The following is a 22,179-nucleotide window of genomic DNA, read 5'->3' as shown; positions in this document are numbered from 1 at the left end:
TTTATTCAATGTTAAATGATACAAAAAAATATAATATCCAAAGCAGTCCAATATTACAGATGATTATGAATAATTGACACAATCGTTCGCCCAATCAATACTGTGAATATTGACAAACTCCTATTATGTATATCCTACAGTGTGCCATAAAAGACCCCTGGCAATGAGAGCAAAAACAATCTGATGTACCGCATGAGGAAAACAGAAGAGTTTGGGGTGATAAAACAGGTTTAAGGCTCTGAGGTCCTGGGGCACTTAAGCGATGTTCTCACACAAAGGTGAAACTTGTTTGACAGTAAAGCGCTAACTCGCTCAAGCTGTAATCAGATTGTCACATTAACAATTAATCTGGTTCTAGCATGCACAGAGACACAGGATTACAGTAACCGCCCATGAATTTAAACAACTCGTGAATGTCCAGCAGAAAGCACAGCTACGGTACAATGAACACTCATAATGCAGCATCACTTCAGATACTGATTCAAGTCATCATCATCTCACTGTCAAAGTCTGTCAATATGACAGCAATCAAGCAAATTGAACAGAGGTGCAATTATGTAGGACCCTATAATTTGCGCCAAGCAGAAAACAAAGACGTAATCACAGAATCCAGTTAGAAATACAATGTCACATAATTTGGCACACAAAAGTTGGGCTGTAGCTACACAATCAGGTTGTGATTTGGACTAGTGTCTGTTAATATTAAAGCAAAAAATGAATGTCATTGAAATCTGAAGTCACATGAACTTCATCTCCAAAGCTGCGTTCACTTGAGAAAACTAGCGGCAGATACACACAGAAACTCAAAGTTCTTCACTGCAACCTGCCAACATTTCTCTGAGTGAACTAAAGTTCAGTTTAACTCAAAAATGATGACAGAAATGTATAAATGTACTCTCAAAGCATTTATTATTGCTTCAAGGCAATAATAATAACAATAATAGTTTGTTAAAACATTATTCTTTAGGAATTTCAAAATTTTTCTTCCACGTTTTAATTTCAACAGAAAGCCTCTATTGTGCAGAACTATGCTGGCCAAAAATAAAATTAAAAGGAATTGATAAAATTTTATTTGATTACATTTTAAAAGATTCAATTCAATTGTTAAAATGTTATGCTTTCATTTGATTGCAGAAATTTTTGATAATAAATTTGCATTAATTCATAAAACACAGAATCCAGAAAAATGCACAAGTTTCCAGAAATGATTAAAGTTCTCAATTCAAATTATTAAACATCCCTTTTTATTAAAATGATGTTACTAAATATTTAATAAAACCATTAAAATGGAATCCTCAAAAAAAATGAAAGGGAAAACATGGAATTTGAAAAAAAAAAAAAAAAAAAAAAAATGGAATTTGAGAGTAAACAAAACAGATTTCACCTAATTTTATAATAATGATGCACCATGACTAATTGACTAGTTTGCACATCCCTATTTTATAGAAGAGTTGCCCTCACAAAATTGGGGGTTTCATTAAAACGATTATTAATGAACATCACTATGAGCACACAAACAAAAGTTCAATTTCCCATCAGAGGTCAAGCCTATTAAACAGTACAGATGATTTGTAATATTAGTCTACTTGTCTCTCCCTTGGACATTTATACTGTGTGATTCGCCAAACGAATGCTCTTGATTCAAGCTCGTACTGTATGTGTTCAGTGTGTGCTTCTGTCTCAAACACAAGAGTAGCACAGTGTGTTTGGAGTGAAAGCACAGACGACTAGTGGGCAGCATCGGGAGCAAACAAAACAAAGGCCTGGAGTTTAAAGCAGAACACATGCTCATGCGGCAGGCTCTTCACTTCACTCGCTCCCAACAAAGAGTCACATGAGCTGAAAGTTAACCCGTCTCAGAGGGGAGCGCATTCATACGGCTACAGAAGGACAGGCACATAAAGGAGGACGAGCAGCAGAAGGAGGGCACCGTCTCTCTGGTTTCCTAACAAACAGGTGACTTAAGTGAGAAGTAAAGCCCCTGGCATATTGGCAGTTTGAGGGCAGCTAAAATTTATTTTAAAAATTAGTTGCAAAATACTATGTCTCCAGTAGCAGTGTTTCCTGCATTGCTTTTCAATGGCATCACTCTGACGCTACTAAATTTACAGCATTGACCAACTAACTAACCAACCAAACAACTACCTAAATAAATAAAATATTGTACCCAATCTATGAATTGTTTGCAGTCTGAAATGAATTTCACAAAAAAAAAAAAAAAAAAAAAAAAAGTGTACCAAAACAGTTCTAGTGGTCTGTACTTGCAACGTGACCAGTGTAGTCGGATTCAGACTAATTTTTCTTAGGAGACATTTATTTTAAAGCAGGAATGTCCAAACCTTTCTGAAAGCTTAGACATATTTACTTTAAGTACCCCCTAAAATTTCAGGTTAATATCTCAATAATTTAACAATGCATTTGCATGTTCACAGTTCTCTGATATCAGTTAATAAATTATAATTTTATATATAAAAAAAAAATCTTATTTTGATGTTTATTATTTATTTTTATTCATTATGAACATTTACCAACTCATTAACCCCAGCATGAGAAAACCTGTTGTAGAGAAACATTCATAACACCTGTTTGCAGTCTGATGAATCATTTTCTGAATGAATCACTGAATCAGTCACAGCAGTTACTGAATCAACATCTGACTCACTTACTGAACTACTGCTTATTACTTTCAGTGGCGTTATCTCAAAATGAAGCGTGTTTTGTGTACTTAAGGCTCTTGAAACTTAAATTAGTGTAAATATTGACCGGTTGTTCATTGGCAGACGTTATTGTTCAGAGCTGTCTGAAGCATTTAGTGTTGGCGATTCACTGATTCACTGCCTGACCAAATGCACAACTGTGCTTTCCGTAACATTTTAAAACATGTTGCATTAAAATAATTTCAAACTGTGTTCAAGCCAAAACAGACTGGGAGGTTATGGTTATTAGTGTTTGATTTAATATATTTAATATGGCTCAAGTAACCATATATCTTGTGTGCAGGACAGCAAACATCCTCTTTGCATTTGAATGCCAAAGCTGTGATATAGTACACATTCCTCTTAAAATAAATATTTTCAAGCAGACCATAAATGCATTAGCTTCATTGCACTTGCATATTTTCCCTGTCCTGTTAATATCCAAATGCTCCAAAAGTCATTCAGCGTAGACTAAAGCACTTACAACCACAGCCGAATGTCCTAAAGTTATGTCAGGAAAATTAACAGTGTTTGGCTCAAACATAATGTAATACATAATCACATTACAGCTGCAAGACATGGCTTGCTCGACCTGACAGCTATTAGGTGTGTCACACCTGCAAGCATGAGCGAGACTCTTCCCTTCCTTACATGACGGCCAGACACATCCAAAGAGAAAAATACAGAAGTAATGTGACCACTGGAAACATTCTGCATGAGTCTATTTCTGACATAATCATAGTTTTGCCGGCTATACTTAGACTCTGTGGGGTTTGTCCCTTTGCTCAGTACATGCCACTTTACGGGCGACAATGAGCCAATGCTGGTCTCACGCATCTTCCTGTCATTGTCAGGTGAACCCGAACACCTTGACAGGCTTCCACACCTTCTGCCCCATGCATTAAATACTGGATAAGGACTTTGATAGAGACTGCACTCACAAAGAGACATTTACAGCCAAAGAAGTGTTCACTAAAAATCCACTAAGACCGCATCATCATTTTAAAATCCCCTGATATTTCTAGGCTTTCCATGAGGCTTTTTATGAACAGCGTCAGGTGTGATCAAATATGACTAGATGTAGTTCAATATAGTTTGAACAGATTTGGAGATAAACTAGTTAGGGAAGTAGATTCTGTGTAAAAAATAAAAAAATAAAATAAAATCAATAATCGACCACCGTACTTGCCCAGCTGATTAATCACAGTACATTAAGACAAGTGTTTGGTATTAATAGTTTTCTAAAATGGTATGTTTAGATATTTAATTAGACAATGCCTCATTTGCATATGAGGTCATTTGCATACATTTCCAGAAGCTAAATCTGACCACTGATAAAGCCAGATTCAAAATTCTCATTTGCTTTTGTTGACAGAATTTTTTGACACTTCATGAATCACAAAATGCTGTCAACAGACAGAAAAGATCACCATGTTTTTAGGATTAAAGTGTTATATAAATCAGGTGCATTATATATGAACAAGTCCCTCTTTAAAATCCTTCATAATATAGATAGGAACAAAACTGTAAAGTTTGGTTTCAGTTAGTTTCTGGCACAGTACAGGAGAAAAAAAAAAAATCATGTATTGGAATTGAAATGTGACCCTGAACCACAAAAGCAGTCATAAAAGTAGCACGGATATATTTGTAGCAATAGCCAACAATGTCATCGTACGGGTCAAAATTATAGATTTTTCTTTTATGCCACAAATCATTTTTGATTAGTAATATGCATTGCTAAGAACTTCATTTGGACAACTTTAAAGGCGATTTTCTCAATATTTAGAATTTCTTGCACCCCCAGATTTTCAAATAGTTGTATCTTAAACCATACATACAGCTTTCAGATGATGTATACATTTCAATTTCATAAAATGTGTGGTCCAGGGTCACATATAAAGACGCAAATAGATGAAGCACAATAAAATCAACACTTAAATGTGTACTTTGGAAGTTGTCTTGCCACTAGTCTGACTCATTGAAACTAGCATAACATCTCCAGTGCATGAAAAAACACTTTATGATTGCAGACTTGAGAGAAACATGTTTATGAGTGCATTGAGTCATAATGACAATCAAAGCAGCTGACCTTCCCTCAGGCACTTGAGAGGTTAAACCTGTTTTATTTACCCCTCGTCTGCGTAGACTCTTCTTCAGTGTCTAACTCTGACTCTCTCCGTCACATGTACGCGATGATATGAACTTTTAAAGCTCGCAGGAGCGACTAAAGTGGCCTAGTTTGACTCGTGTTGTCAAAAGCTGGGATCTCACCTCCTCGGCGCTCTTCCTCAGCGCTTTTTCGCGCTCGTACTGGGTGATGAGTTGCTCGTTGTCCTCCTTTAGCAGCTCCAGCTCCACCTCATGCTCCTGGTTCTCCGCGAACACCGAGTCCAAGTTCTCCAGAACCGCCACGACGAGCGGCATAAGTTCCTTCACCACGTCTTCGTCGTATTTACCGATCATCCGCTCGAACTCGCGGTAGATGGAGCTCGCCAAGCCGGACACCCGCTCGGACATCATCGCCGAAGAGCCTGGGTCCTCCTGGTAAAGGACACCGTCCTCTAACTCCATTTTCCTCGTTTTATCCCGCTGTCTGGACCTCCGAAGTCTTTAAGACGCGCTCCTCTCGCTAGCAGCTCGCTAACTGTCCAGATCTCTGTTTACTTCGCGACGTCTGCTGCTGTTGGACTACATTTACGAGGAACTTTTAGGAAGCCACTCCAACGTAAAGAGAGAGAAAACCTGCTCCGTCGCCGAGCTAACCGTACCCGGTCCTCGAGGACAGTTATTTGACCGGGTTAATCTGCACTAAACAGCGGTGGTTAAGTACAGTCCCGACAGGAGACGACTAGTGGACCTGACCGTGTCACATGATGACGTCACGCGCCAGAAGCTCGAGGGGCGGCGCGAGACGCGATCGATGCTGTTTGTTGACAACTTTATGCTTTCTGCTCCGTTTATTTGACTCCAGCAGTTGGCGTTTATATATTTGCATATAAATACAGCTCTTTGATTGAAAATCACATTTCATTCTCTGCACGTGTCAAGAAGGAATCAACAAGTGACCAGTTTCTACAAACTATTTTCACGAACTATATAAATTAACAAACACATATTTATATATTTTAGCGTTGTGATTTTTAATGTTTTTATTTACATTTTTATTTATTTTATAAACACACACACACAGTATATATATACACACACACAGTATATACACACACACAGTATATACACACACACACACAGTATACACACATATACACACACAGTATATACACACACACAGTATATACACACACATACAGTATACACACACACACAGTATATATATACACACACACAGTATATACATACACACACACAGTATATACATACACACACACACACACACACAGTATATACATACACACACACACACACACACACACACAGTATATACATACACACACACACACACACACACACACACACAGTATATACATACACACACACACACAGTATATACATACACACACACACACACACAGAATATACATACACACACACACACACAGAATATACATACACACACACACAGAATATACATACACACACACTATATACACACACACACACACACACAGTATACACACACACACACAGTATACACACACACACACAGTATACACACACACACACACACAGCATACACACACACACACACAGTATACACACACACACACACACATACACACACACACACACACAGAATATACATACACACACACACACACAGAATATACATACACACACACACAGAATATACATACACACACACTATATACACACACACACACACACAGTATACACACACACACACAGCATACACACACACACACACAGTATACACACACACACACACACACACAGCATACACACACACACACACAGCATACACACACACACACACAGTATACACACACACACACACACACACACACACACACACACACGGAAATAATTTAACAAATTCATACTCTAAATAAAAAACGAATACTATGTGGCTGTAAATTAATGTGGTGAATAGAAAGACCTAATATATATACAACATAAATGTATACACACACGCATGCACGCAAACACACACACACACGCGAGATCCAGGATTCATTTCTTCACCACCACCACCACCTATGATATTCTGTTTCCTATATAACTTGGACTTATTTGCAAGAACCACTAAAACAAACATGCACTTTTCATAGTCTCACTTTTTTGCAACATGAACAGACCATCTTTCTCAGCATTTTTATTTTTGAAAAATGCATGATATCCTGAAAAGGCAACAGAGGAGTAAATGAAGAGACTCGTCTACATCAGAAGAAAGGTTTTCATGCGCTTGGTGCCATGCATCAAAGTCTCATATGGCGTTTTGCAAACTGATCAACCAATTCTCATTTGGCGAAGATACATCACAAAAAACATCACGCACCATTACACTGATAACACTGACATTTTCTTGCTTGAGTCCTCATTGAACAATCACAAAAATGAAAGTAACTCCTACAGCTGAACAACACAGCATTGCAAATAATGTGATGTGATGATAAATTTTATGGAAGATGGCAATATATGGCAGTTCATGAAGACTTTAAAAAGCAGACACACAAATGGGAGAATAAATGCACAAATAAATACGCAAAATAAAATGAGTCCAGTAAAACTTGCTCCCGATAGTCTTTTGCGTGTGAGATGCTGCGGTCAGAGTGAAGCTCAGATGACGTTCAGGTGGCTGTTGCTCATGGAGGACGGACAGAGAGCAAACGGCTGTTCACGGGTCAGACTGCACAGCGCCCGCAGAACCACATCAGGCATGTGATCGGTGATCATCCGCGGGCTGATCAGAACATTACGGAACGATGTCTCACTCGACCACTCGGCACGGTATCTCACCTGAGAGAAGCAGTGTCTGTGTACAGAGAGAGAGAGCTGTCAAAGATTTTAATAAAGAAAGACATGAAACTATTGAATTGTTTTTTTATTATATATTTCATTTAATTATTTTTTTATTATTTTTAACAATTATTTTTACTTAATTCTTTTTTTTATATTCCAGACATGAAATCTTGTACATTATTTTATTTAATAATTTTTGAACCATTATTTTTAATTATTATTTTTTAAATTACAGATAATTGGTAACAGGTAATTGTTTTTATTATATATATATATTTTTTTTTATTTTTTATTTTTTATTATTAACTACTGTTTAATAATTATATTTTTAATTACAGACATTAATACATTTAATTGTTTTAAATATTTTCTTAAATGATTTTTAACTTTTATTTTTAATTATATTTTTAAAAAGTCAAATTTTATTGTTTTTTATTATATATTGATTTTTTTTTTATTTGAATGATTGCAGTCAGTCAGATATAACTAATAAAGTGTGATAAGCTATTAATAAGACAAGAAAATAAAAATGTCAATAGGAGTAATTATATTAAGGCTGGACAGTATGACAATATTTACCATGTTACAGTTGAAGTACAGTTTTATATCAATGTAGTTATCAGTTGTAGGACACACAGGTGTTTGTACAGTATGTCTGCTATTTTATCAAGGCTGTCTTATCGATTACATTTTATAATATCATTTTCATTGCTCCCAGTCTTTGGTTTTAAACTCAAGTGCACTAGAAGAAGCTAACTGCGCTGTTTCCAGAGGAATTGTTTTCATTTTCAAATCATTTGTTTTGTTGGTTTGCAACCAAGTTAATAAATAAATAAATATATAATCTGTGAAGAAGATTGTGTCCATATTGTCCACCCCTAATACATATATTCCTATAAATATATATAAATTACTGTTCAAAAGTTTGGGGTCATTACATTTAAAAATAAATAAATATTCATTAAGGATGCATTAAATTGATCAAAAGTGACATTAAAAGACATTTATAATGATACAAAATTTCAAATAAATGCTATCCTTTTGAACTTTCTATTTATCAAAGAATTCTGAAAAATAAAATGTATCAGTTTCCAAAAAAAAAAAAAACATTGGGCACCACAACTGTTTTCGACAATGATAAAAGATAAAATCAGCATATTAGAATGATTTCTGAAGGATCATGTGACACTGAAGACTGGAGTAATGATGCTGAAAATACAGCTTTGATCACAGAAATAAATTACATTAACAATTTCACATAGAAAACAGCTATTTTAAATTGCAATTATATTTTAGAATTTTTACTGAAAGGTCTTTGCATACTGAGTCCAAAATTTTCATATGTGTTTTTTAGTTTTCGTCATCCTAAAAATTTGTCATGCACAGAAACCTTGCACACCGAGTCCAATGCGTATTAACTAATCCGTTGCGTAAAAAATTGCAAAACAATACAAAATGGAGTCTTCAAGAAGTGAGGATGATTTTGTGGAAAAGTTGATTACCCAAATTATTTTGTTAATGATGATAAATTAAGAATAAATAAAATGAATGACATTGTCAATGAATTTAATGAGTATTTTGTAAATATTGGGAGCAATTTAGCAAAAGTGATCGTGGAGCAAAGAACTGGGGATAGGATAAATGAAATGAATATTTCCAGTAATGATTATTCAATGTTTATAAGGGGAGTTGATGAAAAAGAAATACTCAGCATTTTTAACAACTGTAAGACTAAATATTCCACTGATTGTAAAGATATTGACATGTCGTTAATAAAAAATATTATAGAACAGAGTACCATTTACACACATTTGTTATCAGTCCTTTTTAACAGGAATATTCCCTAGAAATATGAAAACAGCTAAAGTTATTCCTATTTTTAAAAATGGAGATCGTCACTGTTTTTCCAATTACAGACCAATTCTCGAAAATTTTAGAGAAAATATTTGTGCGCAGGCTTGATAATTTTATAGATAAACACAAATTATTGAGTGATCATCAGTATGGTTTTAGATCAAACAGGTCGACCTCAATGGCTGTGATGGAACTGGTAGAAGAGATTTCTTCTTCATTGGATAATAATCAATGTACTGTGGGGTGTTCTTAGATTAAAAAAAAAAAGCTTTTGACACTATTGATTATGATTATTAATGATGAAACTGGAGAGATATGGTATAAGAGGGAAAGCTTTTGCTTGGATAAAAAGTTCTCTCGATGACAGATTTCCATTTTTACAAATTAATAATGTTAAATCAGATTTAATGACAGTTACTTGTGGTGTTCCACAAGGTTCGGTGCTAGGCCCCAAGTTGTTTATACTGTACATAAATAATATTTGTAAAGTGTCTAAAGTATTAAAAATGGTTTTGTTTGCTGATGACACTAATTTATATTGTTCTGGGAAAAGTTTGGAACAGCTTCTGAATACAGTGGAAATCGAAATGAGGGTTTTCAAAAAATGGTTTGATGATAACAGACTTTCACTGAATTTAAGTAAAACAAAGTTTATAATACTCACTAATCGGCAAAGTAACAAAGTCAAACTAATGATTAATAATTAGGAAATAGAAAGGGTGTACGAAAATAAAGTATTATATAATAATAATTGATCATAAATGATGTTGGAAAGCACATATTAATCATGTAAAAAAAAGATGTCCAAATCCATTGCAATATTAAATAGAAAACATATTTTGAATGAAAAAACTTTTTATATATAATGTACTGTGCGCTCATAATTCCATACATTACTTATTGTGTGGAGGTGTGGGGTCACACATATAAAACCAATATATATGTTACAAAAGAAAGCTATTAGGATTGTTAAAAGGGTTGATTATTACGAACCAACAAATAAATTGTTCATTAATTTACATGCATTAAAATTTGTAGATTTAGTTGATTTATATACTTTACAGTTAATGTACAAAGTTTATAATAATTAGAATACTTTTTTGCACAAAGAAAACAAAAATAATGACTTTATTCAACAATTCCTCTCCTCAGCATCACCCTGGCGCCTTTTTGGAGAGCATCACATATGTAAACAACGTATGCAATGTATGTACGTGGATATGTTGTTTATGCTTTGATCTGAACGTAAACAACTTATCCGCGTACATATGTGGGTGACGTGGAGGAGACAAATTGTTAAAGTCGTTATATTTGTTTTCTTTGCACACAAAAAGTATTCTCGTAGCTTCGTAAATGTATGGTTTATTTATGGATTATTTTAACGATGTTCGTACTAAGTTTCTGAGCCTTGATCGTGTTAAGATCCTTGCTGTCTATGGAGGTCAGAGAGCTCTCAGAATGCATCAAAAATATCTTCATTTGTGTTCCGAAGATGAACGAAGGTCTTACGGGTTTTGATCGACATGAGGGTGAGTAATTAATGACAGAATTTTCATTTTTGGGTGAACTATCCCTTTAAGTCTGATCAAATCACTGACCTGCGAGTGGGCCCGTCCTCTGTGATGTACAGGATGCGTCCGGGCAGGTACAGGGGCAGGTGTGTGGGTTGGGAGGGCGAGTCGTCGGATGACAGGCTCTGGTAGGTGTTTGAGCGGTGAACTAACAGACTCTCCTCGCCTAGCAGCGGCTGGTTAAGCACCTCCTCGCGCCGGTTCTCCAGCTCCGTAGGGAAATCATCAGGAGTTCCTCCAAACAGCTCGTACCAGCAGCCGTGCATTAAGATCTTATACTGAGAGACAGAAATGTATTACTGATAGAGTAAAGGCAGGCAGAGTGTCTGATTTACACTGAGTGAACGATCTTACCTTTGGTTTACTGCAGTTGGAAACCATTTTTAGTAATCTTCTTTTCAAGTCTTCCATGTTAGGAATACTCAATCTACAGAAACAAAATGAGCACAATTTGAGGAAGTGATACGATCAAAGCCACCAGAAAAAAGTAGCCAGAAGCAGGCGCTCTAAATATAGCCACACTTTAACACGTACAAATGAAATCAAGCAAGCATCTGATTGGTGACCGTGTGGCCGTTTGACTAAATCTCACCTGGGTACAAGATCTTTTCCCAGCACCACCGAGACGACAAACTGCTTCGAGTAATCGGCCAGCGCTTTACTGAGGAGAGAGAGTAGACACCAGCTAAAACTGTGCTGTTTACTCTAAACTGACATACAGCGTTATGTTTCTTTGGATGTGTACAATGGTGCTAGCAAACTGCTCTGTAAAAGGGTTGCAAGTGTTTTTAGGTTTGTATTTTAGGACTGTCAGGACCTACCTGCAAAGCTCTCTGAGAAACTATGCGCAACTGCACCGAGGGCAAAAGCTGCTTTAAACGCAAAGGATGCTCACAACTAATGTTGATTTAATTTAGTTAATAGAGGTTTATTGATGAAGAAAATCTATTTATGACATTATTTTTGACAGCATCCTCGTTTTACAGCATTTTTACACAAGTGCCTAAAACTTTTAACAGTACTGTAGCTTTGCAGGTAGGTTTCTTGAAACATCTTGGAGACGTTGCCACAGTTCTTCTGGATTGAGTCTGTCTCAGTTGGTTCTGTTTCTTCATGTCATTCAGACAGACTGATGATGATCAGATCAGATCTCTGTGTGGAGCGCTGGCTGTTGTCAGACAAAAATCTCACTGGATTATTACAATTAATGACAAAATGAATGCTTGGTAATATAAACTGATATTTCCTACTGGCACACTACAGTAAAAGATAGAAATAACGGACTTAAAACCATTTTTAGCTGCTGAAAATACTAGTTTAAATATTGTTGGCCATCACTAAGAGTTCAGATGCAAAAGTGCCATTTGAAACTTTCTTCTAAAATTAGCATTTTTATCAGGCTCCTATGTTTATGTTCAATTATTTCACATTAATGGCAATGAGAAAAACCTTTTTATTGCCATTAAAGTGAAACTACTGAACCTACATACTTCAAATTTTTGAAGAACATTTCAAATGGCAGTGAATCTGAACTCTTCACATACAGACATGTATAGTGGTACTCCATTCCTAACCTTATATCATATATCACTACCAGTAAAATAAAAGGATAGGAATCCCTTCTATTTGTTTTTGGGAAACAATGATACACTACGATTCAAAAATTATATTTAAAAATTCAAATAATACTATTATTATTGCATTAAACAATGCATTAAATTGATCAAACGTGTTAAAAAAAAAGACGTTACAATAGATAACAAAAAAAAAAAACTTTAAGCAGCAAAAACTGTTTTCAACCCTGATAATAATAATAAGAACCCTTATTAATAATTGAGTACCACCAATAATTGATCGTTTAGCAGCACATCAGCATGTTAGAATGATCTCTGAATTATCATGTGACACTTAAGACTGGAGTTCACACAGAGAAATTGTAATAAGATTTCACAATATTACTATTTTTACTGTAATTTTGAGCAAATAAAAAATATGTATATATTTCAGCATTAGGGACTTCTTTAAAAGCATTTTTAAAAATCATATTTTTTGTAAATATACTTTTTGACTGGAATAAATTAAGTAATTTATAAATGAATACTATGCAAATTATTCATTTATTAATTACATAATTTATTTTTAATAAATATAATCAATTATATGGTATAATTAATTATTAACATTATGATTTATGCTTTTCAATGATTGTAAAATTGTACAATCAAAATTTAGCCTTAATAATCCACAGTTTCAATGTGTAGTAAATTATCTATAAAATCATTTAGTTTAGTCTGGAGTGAGGTGAAACCAGCACAAAGCAATTTGTTAGCTAGCTGCTAATTTTATTCAGACGTATGGTAGAAAATTAGACTATTACTTAAACTTTTTAATGCTACTTTTTTAATATTGATATGATTATACCAAAATAATTGTCAAGTCTAGCAAAGGAGGATCCGTCAGCCGCCACTGAATAACTTTTTTGGTAGTGTATATCTCAAATTCTGGTACTTCCTTCAGTGGCGTCACCACAGTAGTGTCTTGTAAGAGCAGAACATGCGCTGTATGCAGTGTTGGGGAGGAACTAGTTACATGGAACGGAGTTACCTAATTACAAAATAAATGTAACCGTATTCAGTTACAGTTACTGAGAAACAAATGTTACTTATGAAAATGTTAACGATTACAAAGGGTTTTGACTGGAATAAATTACAAATTACATCTGAATATTTTCACACACACAAACATTTAATTGATTTCTTTTGCAAATTGCATTGACTCTAAAATCCGAGACACCAATGTTTCAGGCGTTTAGGACACAGAGTAGGACACGTGCTTATTCAATAACTGTTTTATCTATGAAACTGTTTCTTTTCCAAGGCTTTGTTAGATGCCAGTGTTTTCTGTCATAGCTGTGCAAAGATTTGATTTCAAAAACAGTATCATAGCTACAGTATCTAAACAATTTCTTGTTATGATATCAAACCTGTATTTAACCTCAGATTGATCTCAAAGTAAAAGATGGTGCTAAAGTCTTGTGGTGGCTGTGCTTTAAAATTGAATTATTATAACCTTAATTTAAGTAATGAAGGATTTTGAAAGTCTTACAGTAAACCCTGCCTGGTTTAAATGTTTCACACTACGCATTACATTTTAAATAAGGTAACTTGTAATCTGTAACCTATTACATTTCCAAAGCAACCTTCCCAACCCTGGCTGTATGTGCATGAGCCGCTGCGCTCAGATTGAGAGTGTTTCTGTGTGATTTACCTCATCAGGCCCCCTGGTGGAGAGAAGGCGTAGCACTGGAGTGTGGGGTGTGTGCTGCGCAGGAGAACGGCCAACAGAGACGCCGCTCCTGCTCCCAGACTGTGACCGGTGACCACCAGCGTATACTCCTGCACACAAGCACAAGAGAAACCTTCATTCAGCTGCCGATTCTCCTGCTGGATGAAGAAAGCGCAGCAGAACCGCTCTCACAGGTGCGATGTTGAACGCCTGACTCAGAATCCCATCGTTCACTAGTCTCTTGTAGATGTAATGTGCAGCTTGACAAATGCCCTGCGATAGAGAGACATTCCAGCAAACATAAGCATTCAGTGAGAGAGATCATGCTTCATAACTGATGTTTTGATGATTTTAATGTTGAGACAGATGTAAGTGATTTTGTCACCTTGTGAGCGTAGCAGGTTCCTGAAACGCCTTCCACAGACAGATTCTCACATTCAGCTGAGAGATCCGTCAACACGTCCTGCAAACACACACAAACCACATCAAGTCCACTGTAATACAGAGAGATCAGGTTGATTCCACTTTTTAATTTTTTTTATTAACATTTATTTAGCATTTAATATAATTTTAATTAATAACTGCTGTCATTGTTAGTTCATGTTAACTAATGCAGTTAAGTAATGTTAAAGGGGTCATATGATGTGATTTCAAGTTTTCCTTTCTCTTTGGGGTGTTACAAGCTGTTTGTGCATAGATAAGATCCCTGAAGTTGCAAAGACTAAAGTCTCAAAACCAAAGAGATATCTAAGTTAAAACTCAACCACGCCCCCCTAAACCGGCTCATTCAAACACACCCCCACGTCTACCTCACGATGTGGGAAGATTTGCATAACACCGCCCAAACGAGTATGCAAAGAAAGAAGGCACACGCTTGAGGTTTTCGGCCAATCACAACGCACTGGATAGCTAGCCAATCAGAGCACGCCTCGCTTTGTAAAAATCAACGCTTTTCAGAAAGGTGGAGCATAGAGGAGCAATAATGTACAGTATGTGGAAAATAATGTGTTTTTTGGAACCTAAAACCACATAAATATCGCATTACATCAAATACACAAAATAATGTTATTTTTAGCAACGCCATATGACCCCTTTAACAAATGAAATCATACTATAAAATGTAACAGATCAACTTTAAGTGAGCGCTACACAACAACAAAAAGAAGTCATTTAAAAGTAAAAAAATATGGGGGGGGGGGGGTAATGCACATTTAAATAAATGAATATTTTCCACTATATCACAGCTCTCCTCAGAAAGCCACATGATCAGAGGAATCATTACGCCTGTGGCATAAACAGCACAGGATTAGCAACTCTCAACCCTAAATACGAGCTATAGTACAAGCCCAGGAAAAAAAAACTACTAATATTGACACTTTATGCAAACTATGAAATGGCGCATTTGAAAATGAAATGACCTCGACAGCAGTGAATAAAAGGTCAGCTCAGGAACGACTGGCATGCATCAAGAGTGTGATTTGTTTAGGGAAATATCAGCCTGACCGTTCAGCACAAACACACCTGCAGAAGGCTGCTTCATTAAGCATGTTTGCTTTCTCTGATCATTATCAGTGTAGGACTGATGCTTGAACTCACCTTCAGCGACAGCGTTCCCCTCACAGCGACCAGGACCGCCTCTCTCTTGTGATCTAACGCCACGAAAAACGGGATCTCGTAGATCTACAGAGTAAACAGACACTGCTGTAGTTTAGACTGCACAATATTTGAAGTAATAACAACCCTTGAGAGTCAATTTAAAAAAAGTTACACAGTGGTTCTTAGAGGGCAAAAATGTCCATGTCAAAAAAAAACACAGTCCTAAAAATATTAATCTTTTTATCAACATCAGTTCTGATTAAAAATTCAAAAAAACTATGTATGAGTGAGTATGTGCTCTACAGGCCAAACCTGAGAAAATGGTGCCATCAAGAGGAAAAAATAAAATAGTAAAGCCAACAGAATGATTCATTTTACTGTAATAAAAATAATCTAAAAAAATAATAAAGTAATAAAACTTTTAATATAATAAATTAATTTTATTGAAAAATGCATTAATATAATAAAAGTTGTATTATTTTACTAGTTTTTAGATTATTTTATTACAATAAAATTAATTATTCTGTTGGCTTTACAATTTTTATTTTTTTACAATTTCACTGTAAAAAATGTTTACATACTATGTGTGTGTACTGTGTATATTTATTATGTATATATACACACACACACGCGTATATATTATAGAAAAATATGTTAGATTTATATATAAATATTTACACATAATATAAATTATATACTAGTATAAATATACGTATATACATACTTTTTTTTTTTTATATATTCATATATGTGTCTGTACTTATATATACCCACATTACAAACACATAGTATGTAAACATTAACTTTTATTTTGAATGAGATTAATCGTTTTGCAGCCCTACATTCATGAGAGTAAATGAGGGTAAAATATTAAAATTCCAATAAAAATACGCATTTTTCACTAAATTTATATTAAAAAATGAAAAAGAGAAAAAAATGTCTCTAAGGATGCACAAGGGATAATAAAATATTTTAATTTGCTGTAAAATTACAATACTAATATGCGTCTTATTTCTTGATTTTCAAATGGTAAATCATCAAGCTTTTACTTTGACGGGTTGCCAGCAAATAAAAGAGAGAAAAAAAAGAAAAATTGGCCCCACTGAAACATAGTATCATGAACCACACGTCTGTAAATGTCACGCTTCATTCTGTAAACTGTGCATTTATTTAATTAAATCACAGCCTGCACAATTTGAAAATCACAAAGCCATATCATTTTTATTTTGATATTTTGTATTCGAAACACAGGCATTCTGAAGTACTCTGGAGTCACGCGAGACGTCACCTGGTTATGAAAGCTGATGTGGATGAAGTCTCTGTACTGCAGGCCTGTGCTCTGTAAGATGGAGGTGAAATGGCAGCCCAGGTTGTCTCCTCCGACCAGATCGTACTCCGCCTGACGGTTTCGACAGCTGAAACGCAGACTCAGATGAGTGCAGCTCTGTATTTAACACTGCTAGGGTTCAGCTGGCAAATGTCATACGCACCAGTCTCCGCTGAGTTTGCAGAGCCCTGTGAGCGGGTTTGAGTAGACGTACAGTGGCCATCCGTATGCAGCCGCTGCAAACTGCATAAAGTGAGTGGCTTTCTCAAGCTCAAGCTCCAGATCCTCCCTCTGAGAAAAACACAGGAGGTGTGAGCTCACCCAACGCACAAACTACACTGCACATCCATCAGCTACTGCAGCGATAGAGACTCACTATAGGGGAGGACGGGCTGTGGGACAGGACCTCATCGGGGTCCCTGCAGTGCTCCATTTTGTCCTGTTCCTGAAGCAGAAGAGCCAGACCAGCCGCGATGTCACTGGGCACCAGGTCTGTGTCCTGGAGACAAGACACACAAGTCAGCCTCACATTAAACTCAGCAAGAAGAAGGATCATTATTAGAGTTTTTATCACTAAATAAAACCATTAAAAAAAAAATACTTTAACCTGAAATAAAACCAAGCATAAAAATATTTTATTTCTACTAGTTGAAGTTCTAAAATCACTAAAACTAAACAAAGTGAAACCAATAAATAAAAGCTGAGTATATAGACATATATAAAAATAATAACAATAGCAACAAAGAATAATAGAAATGACAACAAAAATACTAAACATCAACTAAAATTAAAGTGAAAATAGGAAGTATAAAAATAAAATCTAATTCAAAATTAAGTCAACAGTATATCAATTTTACTAAAATAACACTTTTAGTGATGCACAAATATAATCAGTATCATTTAGGTTAGAAACCAATGTTGCTGTGTTTTTTTAATAACTCTATCAGATGATATAGTATATTTAATTGTGAATGCTCACTTCCTCTATTTTAGACCGCCATCAGTGTCTAAATTCACTGATAGCACTGAAAATGGCTGATTTTAGTTTTTAGGGTTTCATTTTTAATTAAATTTAGACAATATAGCACAGAATTTTAGTATCAGCCATTTATCTGTTATCAGCCATAACATATTATTATTAACAACTTAATTGTATTGGTCAAAATTATAGGTGACTTTACAATACGGCCCCATTAGTTAACATTAGTTAACTAAAAATGAGAAACACCTATATTGCAGAATTTATTCATCTTTGTTAACTTTATTTTTATAACTAAATAAGAACACCTGTTCATGGTTAATTCATATCAACTCAGGTGTATTAAATAATATTAACAGATACAACTTTTGTTGTATTACACATGCAATAGTAAATGTTGGCCAGAATATGAATAAAGGCTTTTTAATTCTTTTGGACCAGAATTCTTTTTTTTTTGTAAGAGTTGCTTTAAATTTTGCAAATTATCCAGTGCGTTGTGGTTTGTGCTCTGGAGATGGATTTCTATTTCAATGTGTTTTTGCAGCGTTGAGCAATGTAGCTAATATCAGACATATCTGTTGATTTCTTGAATAGGGATAGTTTAAAGGGATAGTTCACCCAAAAATGAAAATTCTGTCATCATTTACTCGGCCTCAAGTATTTCCAAACCTGTATGAATGTGTTTGTTCTGCTGAACACAAAGGAAGATATTTGGAAGAAAGTTTGTAATCAGGCTGTTTTGGGGCACTATTGACTTCCATAGTAGGAAAAAAATACTATATAGTATAAAAATACTATACAGGTTTGGAAATACTTGAGGCCGAGTAAATGATGACAGAATTTTCATTTTTGGGTGAACTATCCCTTTAAGTTAGGATCCACTGACCACTCAAATCGCCGGAGTTTTTGTTCTGATATAGTGTTCAGCACAAATCATCTCATTATAACAAAGTGTTGATGCATTGTGCAGCGTAGAGAACTTTATTGATAATGTATCTTTGTGAGATCATGGTGAACTAAGATGGGAGACAACTTTTTAGAGAGCGCTCTTTGCGCCATAGCAATGGACGCCACTAATATAAGCAGCACCCTTAGTGATTTTGATTCTGGAGTTAAGCCTGAGGAGATTTATGTGAACTGTGTGACTTTTCAGTGTAATGCACTCGTTATGTGGTAAAGACAACGAACCAGGAAGAAGCCGCTGACGAGCTGGGAGATGCTGGAGAAGGCGGCACGGTGGTTGTTGTCCTGCGGCACGCAGCAGCAGAGCAGACGCAGACGGCTCTCCCACACCCGAGACGCCACCGTGAGCTGAGGTGACTCGCTGCTCTCCAGATCCCTGACGCCCAGAGGAGCGTCCGGCAGAGCCCCCGGCTTCTGACTGCCCAGAGGATCGAACACAACCAGCACACCGACCACCATAGACAGGAGGATGATCCAGCTGAGGACACACACACACACACACGCAGAGCTTTAAAAGCTAAACACTTCATCCTGCAGAAAGATTGGGTTTGTATGATTATCTAAGCTTACAATCAATCTCAGTCATTCTATGCCAGCTTCCAGTAAAGACATTCAATCACGCAAATGATAATACGTTCATTGTGCCATCTCATGATAAGATCAATTCATCTTAATACATTTTAGGATATAATTTTGTATTCTCAAAGAGGGACAGTTTTATAGTATAATCTGACTTTATAAGCTTGTGCTGAAGGTCGTGAAACTACAAGGTGCCAATTAGAAAGAGCATTTAATGCAGATATTCACTTTAAAAATAACAGAAAATAAGAGAAATGTGAGAAATTAACTTATCCTTATCTTGAAAGGACGATGATGCTACTATGACAAAGTTGTTTTGATTTAGGGAAGAAAAGTGGAAACATATGCACTTGCAACAGGTTGAGACACAAGCCTATATAATAATACACAATAAATGTATTATTATATAGAAATATAAAGAGAGAATACTAGCTTTTATGTGCCTATATTTTGTTTTAATCACAATTTAAACACAATTTAGGACAAATCCACATAAAAACTTAAAGTGTTTAGAAAAATGTCTTTATGAAAACTAAAAAGTAATTCAGCTAAATTTGTAAACATGCACTACTGTTCAAAAGTCTTTTTTATGTTTTTCAAGTCTCCTCTGCTCATGAAGGCTGCATTTATTTGAACAAAAATACTGAAAAAAGTGAAATATTATTACATTTTAAAATAGCTGTGTTTTATGTGAATAAATTGTAAAATCTAATTTATTTCTGTGATTAAATCTGTATTTTCAGCATCATTACTTCAGTCTTCAGTGTCACATGATCCTTCAGAAATCATTCTAATATACTGATTAACTGCTGAGGAACATTTCTGATTATTATCAATATTGAAAACAGCTATGCTGCCCAATATTTTTGTGGAAACTGATTTTTTTTTTTTTTTTTTTTTTCAGGATTCTTCGAGGAATTGAAAGTTCAAAACAACAGCATTTTTTTAAATATAGCTTTTTTATAACGTTATAAATGTCTACTGTCACTTTTGATTAATTTGATGCATCCTTGCTGAATTAAAGTAATAATATCTCGTAAAAGGATTTCTTCCTTACCTGGAAACCACAGCTCCAATCACAGCCCTGACCTCCTCCGGCTTACACCCTGTGCTGTTGTCAGACACCCAAACGGCCCCCAGACAAGCCCAGATCAACTCAGGGAAGTACAGGAGGGCGCGCAAATACACCAGAGCTGGCATAGAGCGCCGAGGACCGGGATTCATGATGGTTCCTAAACCAGATCACAGCAGCGTTACACTGACAAGCCCTCCAGATGTGAAGAAGCCACAGCATGCGTTCGCTTGCTCGCTTACCTTGAGCACTGATGTAGACGACTGCACAAAGTGTCAAAATAATGACAGCCAACAGAACCAGAAGAACTACTAGGTAATTATGCAAATATGCACCACCTTGACAGTCAAATCGTCCCTTATGGTTAGTGTACAGAACTAAAGTCACAATCCACCTAGAAGACAAGAGATGACACTCAAGTACCTATGAGCACATATGGTTTTAGCACATAGTACTGCAATTGAATATTAGATCATTAGTATGGTATTGACATATATTTATGGTCATGAAGTTGTGAATATCTTATCATCACCCCCACAGTAAGTGTGCGTTTTGTGTATTATGGTATTTCTAGGTACCACGGTGTGTGTACTATGGTATTAAAGACTGTAGGAAGCTCAGAAGCTCGTTGTTTTGAGTGTCTTACCACACAGCTCTGATAAACAGCTCGAAGGCACCAGGAAACACAAGATCGTCGCTGGCGATCCGCCATCGGCGTCCAAACACCACCAGCCCGGGCATCCTGACTGACCTCTGATCAACTTCAACACAGATTTCCTTTCGCCGTCATCAGTGTATGGCAGCAAGCATTACAAAGCCCCATTACTGTGCCAGCCTGTAACTGCTCTTCATATTGCGACATGTGAGTAATAAACGCCTCTTTCACTGACGTCTGGCATCAGCAAACATCTCAGACCTGCTCGCTTTGTTATTCCTGTTCTGTGTAGCACCGAAATGTGTCCGACTCCGTCAGATGACGCTCCAGGAGCTAAATAGTTCCGTGTGGAATTCAAGTAGATCTAATAATGGAAAGATTGATTTCAGTGAATTTCGTACAGTTTGTTTATTGCGTTACTGTAAAGCAAAATGTAGTTTATTATGTAACGGTTTTAAACATCCATTCTAAATTTCCTTGTGGTTTTTGAAAAGTAATTTTTATTAATATATATATGTATATATATATATACACTCGTGTGTGTGTGTGTGTGTGTGTGTGTGTGTGTGTGTGTGTGTGTGTGTGTGTGTATACATATATACAGTATGTATGTATATATACATATATATATACATATATATATATACACATACATACATATACG

At 35.7% G+C, this 22,179-nt stretch overlaps 2 protein-coding genes across 8 annotated transcripts in view; both read right to left on the bottom strand.

Moving 5' to 3' along the window:
- LOC306858056 (C-Jun-amino-terminal kinase-interacting protein 4-like) overlaps positions 1 to 5,585 on the bottom strand; it is a 47,553-nt gene extending 41,968 nt beyond the window's left edge. For all 6 annotated transcript variants that reach the window (XM_079398426.1, XM_079398422.1, XM_079398423.1 and 3 more), the window contains exon 1: positions 4,968 to 5,585. In XM_079398426.1, the coding sequence (XP_079254552.1) occupies positions 4,968 to 5,267 (300 nt within the window). In that variant the 5' untranslated portion in view covers positions 5,268 to 5,585. The remainder of the gene's footprint in view (positions 1 to 4,967) is intronic.
- A 1,346-nt stretch (positions 5,586 to 6,931) lies between these two features.
- On the bottom strand, positions 6,932 to 21,828 carry LOC306857306 (diacylglycerol lipase-beta-like). 2 transcript variants are annotated; one of them, XM_079397187.1, is made up of 15 exons: positions 21,507 to 21,828; positions 21,103 to 21,254; positions 20,846 to 21,020; positions 19,435 to 19,687; positions 17,644 to 17,766; positions 17,431 to 17,558; positions 17,229 to 17,355; positions 15,941 to 16,024; positions 14,730 to 14,807; positions 14,537 to 14,617; positions 14,327 to 14,454; positions 11,652 to 11,720; positions 11,414 to 11,486; positions 11,087 to 11,337; positions 6,932 to 7,647 (listed from the first exon to the last, which is right to left on the bottom strand). In XM_079397187.1, the coding sequence occupies exons 1-15, from the start codon at positions 21,599 to 21,601 to the stop codon at positions 7,452 to 7,454; spliced, it is 2,013 nt and encodes a 670-aa protein (XP_079253313.1). In that variant the 5' UTR covers positions 21,602 to 21,828; the 3' UTR covers positions 6,932 to 7,451. The 2 variants fall into 2 exon arrangements, with proteins under 2 accessions (XP_079253313.1, XP_079253314.1); XM_079397188.1 differs by lacking the exon at positions 14,537 to 14,617 and having other exon boundaries at positions 21,507 to 21,816.
- Between the last annotated feature and the right edge of the window lie 351 nt (positions 21,829 to 22,179).

Source organism: Barbus barbus (assembly GCF_936440315.1).
Source record: "Barbus barbus genome assembly, chromosome: 38".
In the NCBI taxonomy this organism is placed as follows: Eukaryota; Metazoa; Chordata; class Actinopteri; order Cypriniformes; family Cyprinidae; genus Barbus; species Barbus barbus.
Note: the sequence above shows the minus strand (reverse complement) of the source record. Positions and strands in the feature narration are given on the sequence as shown.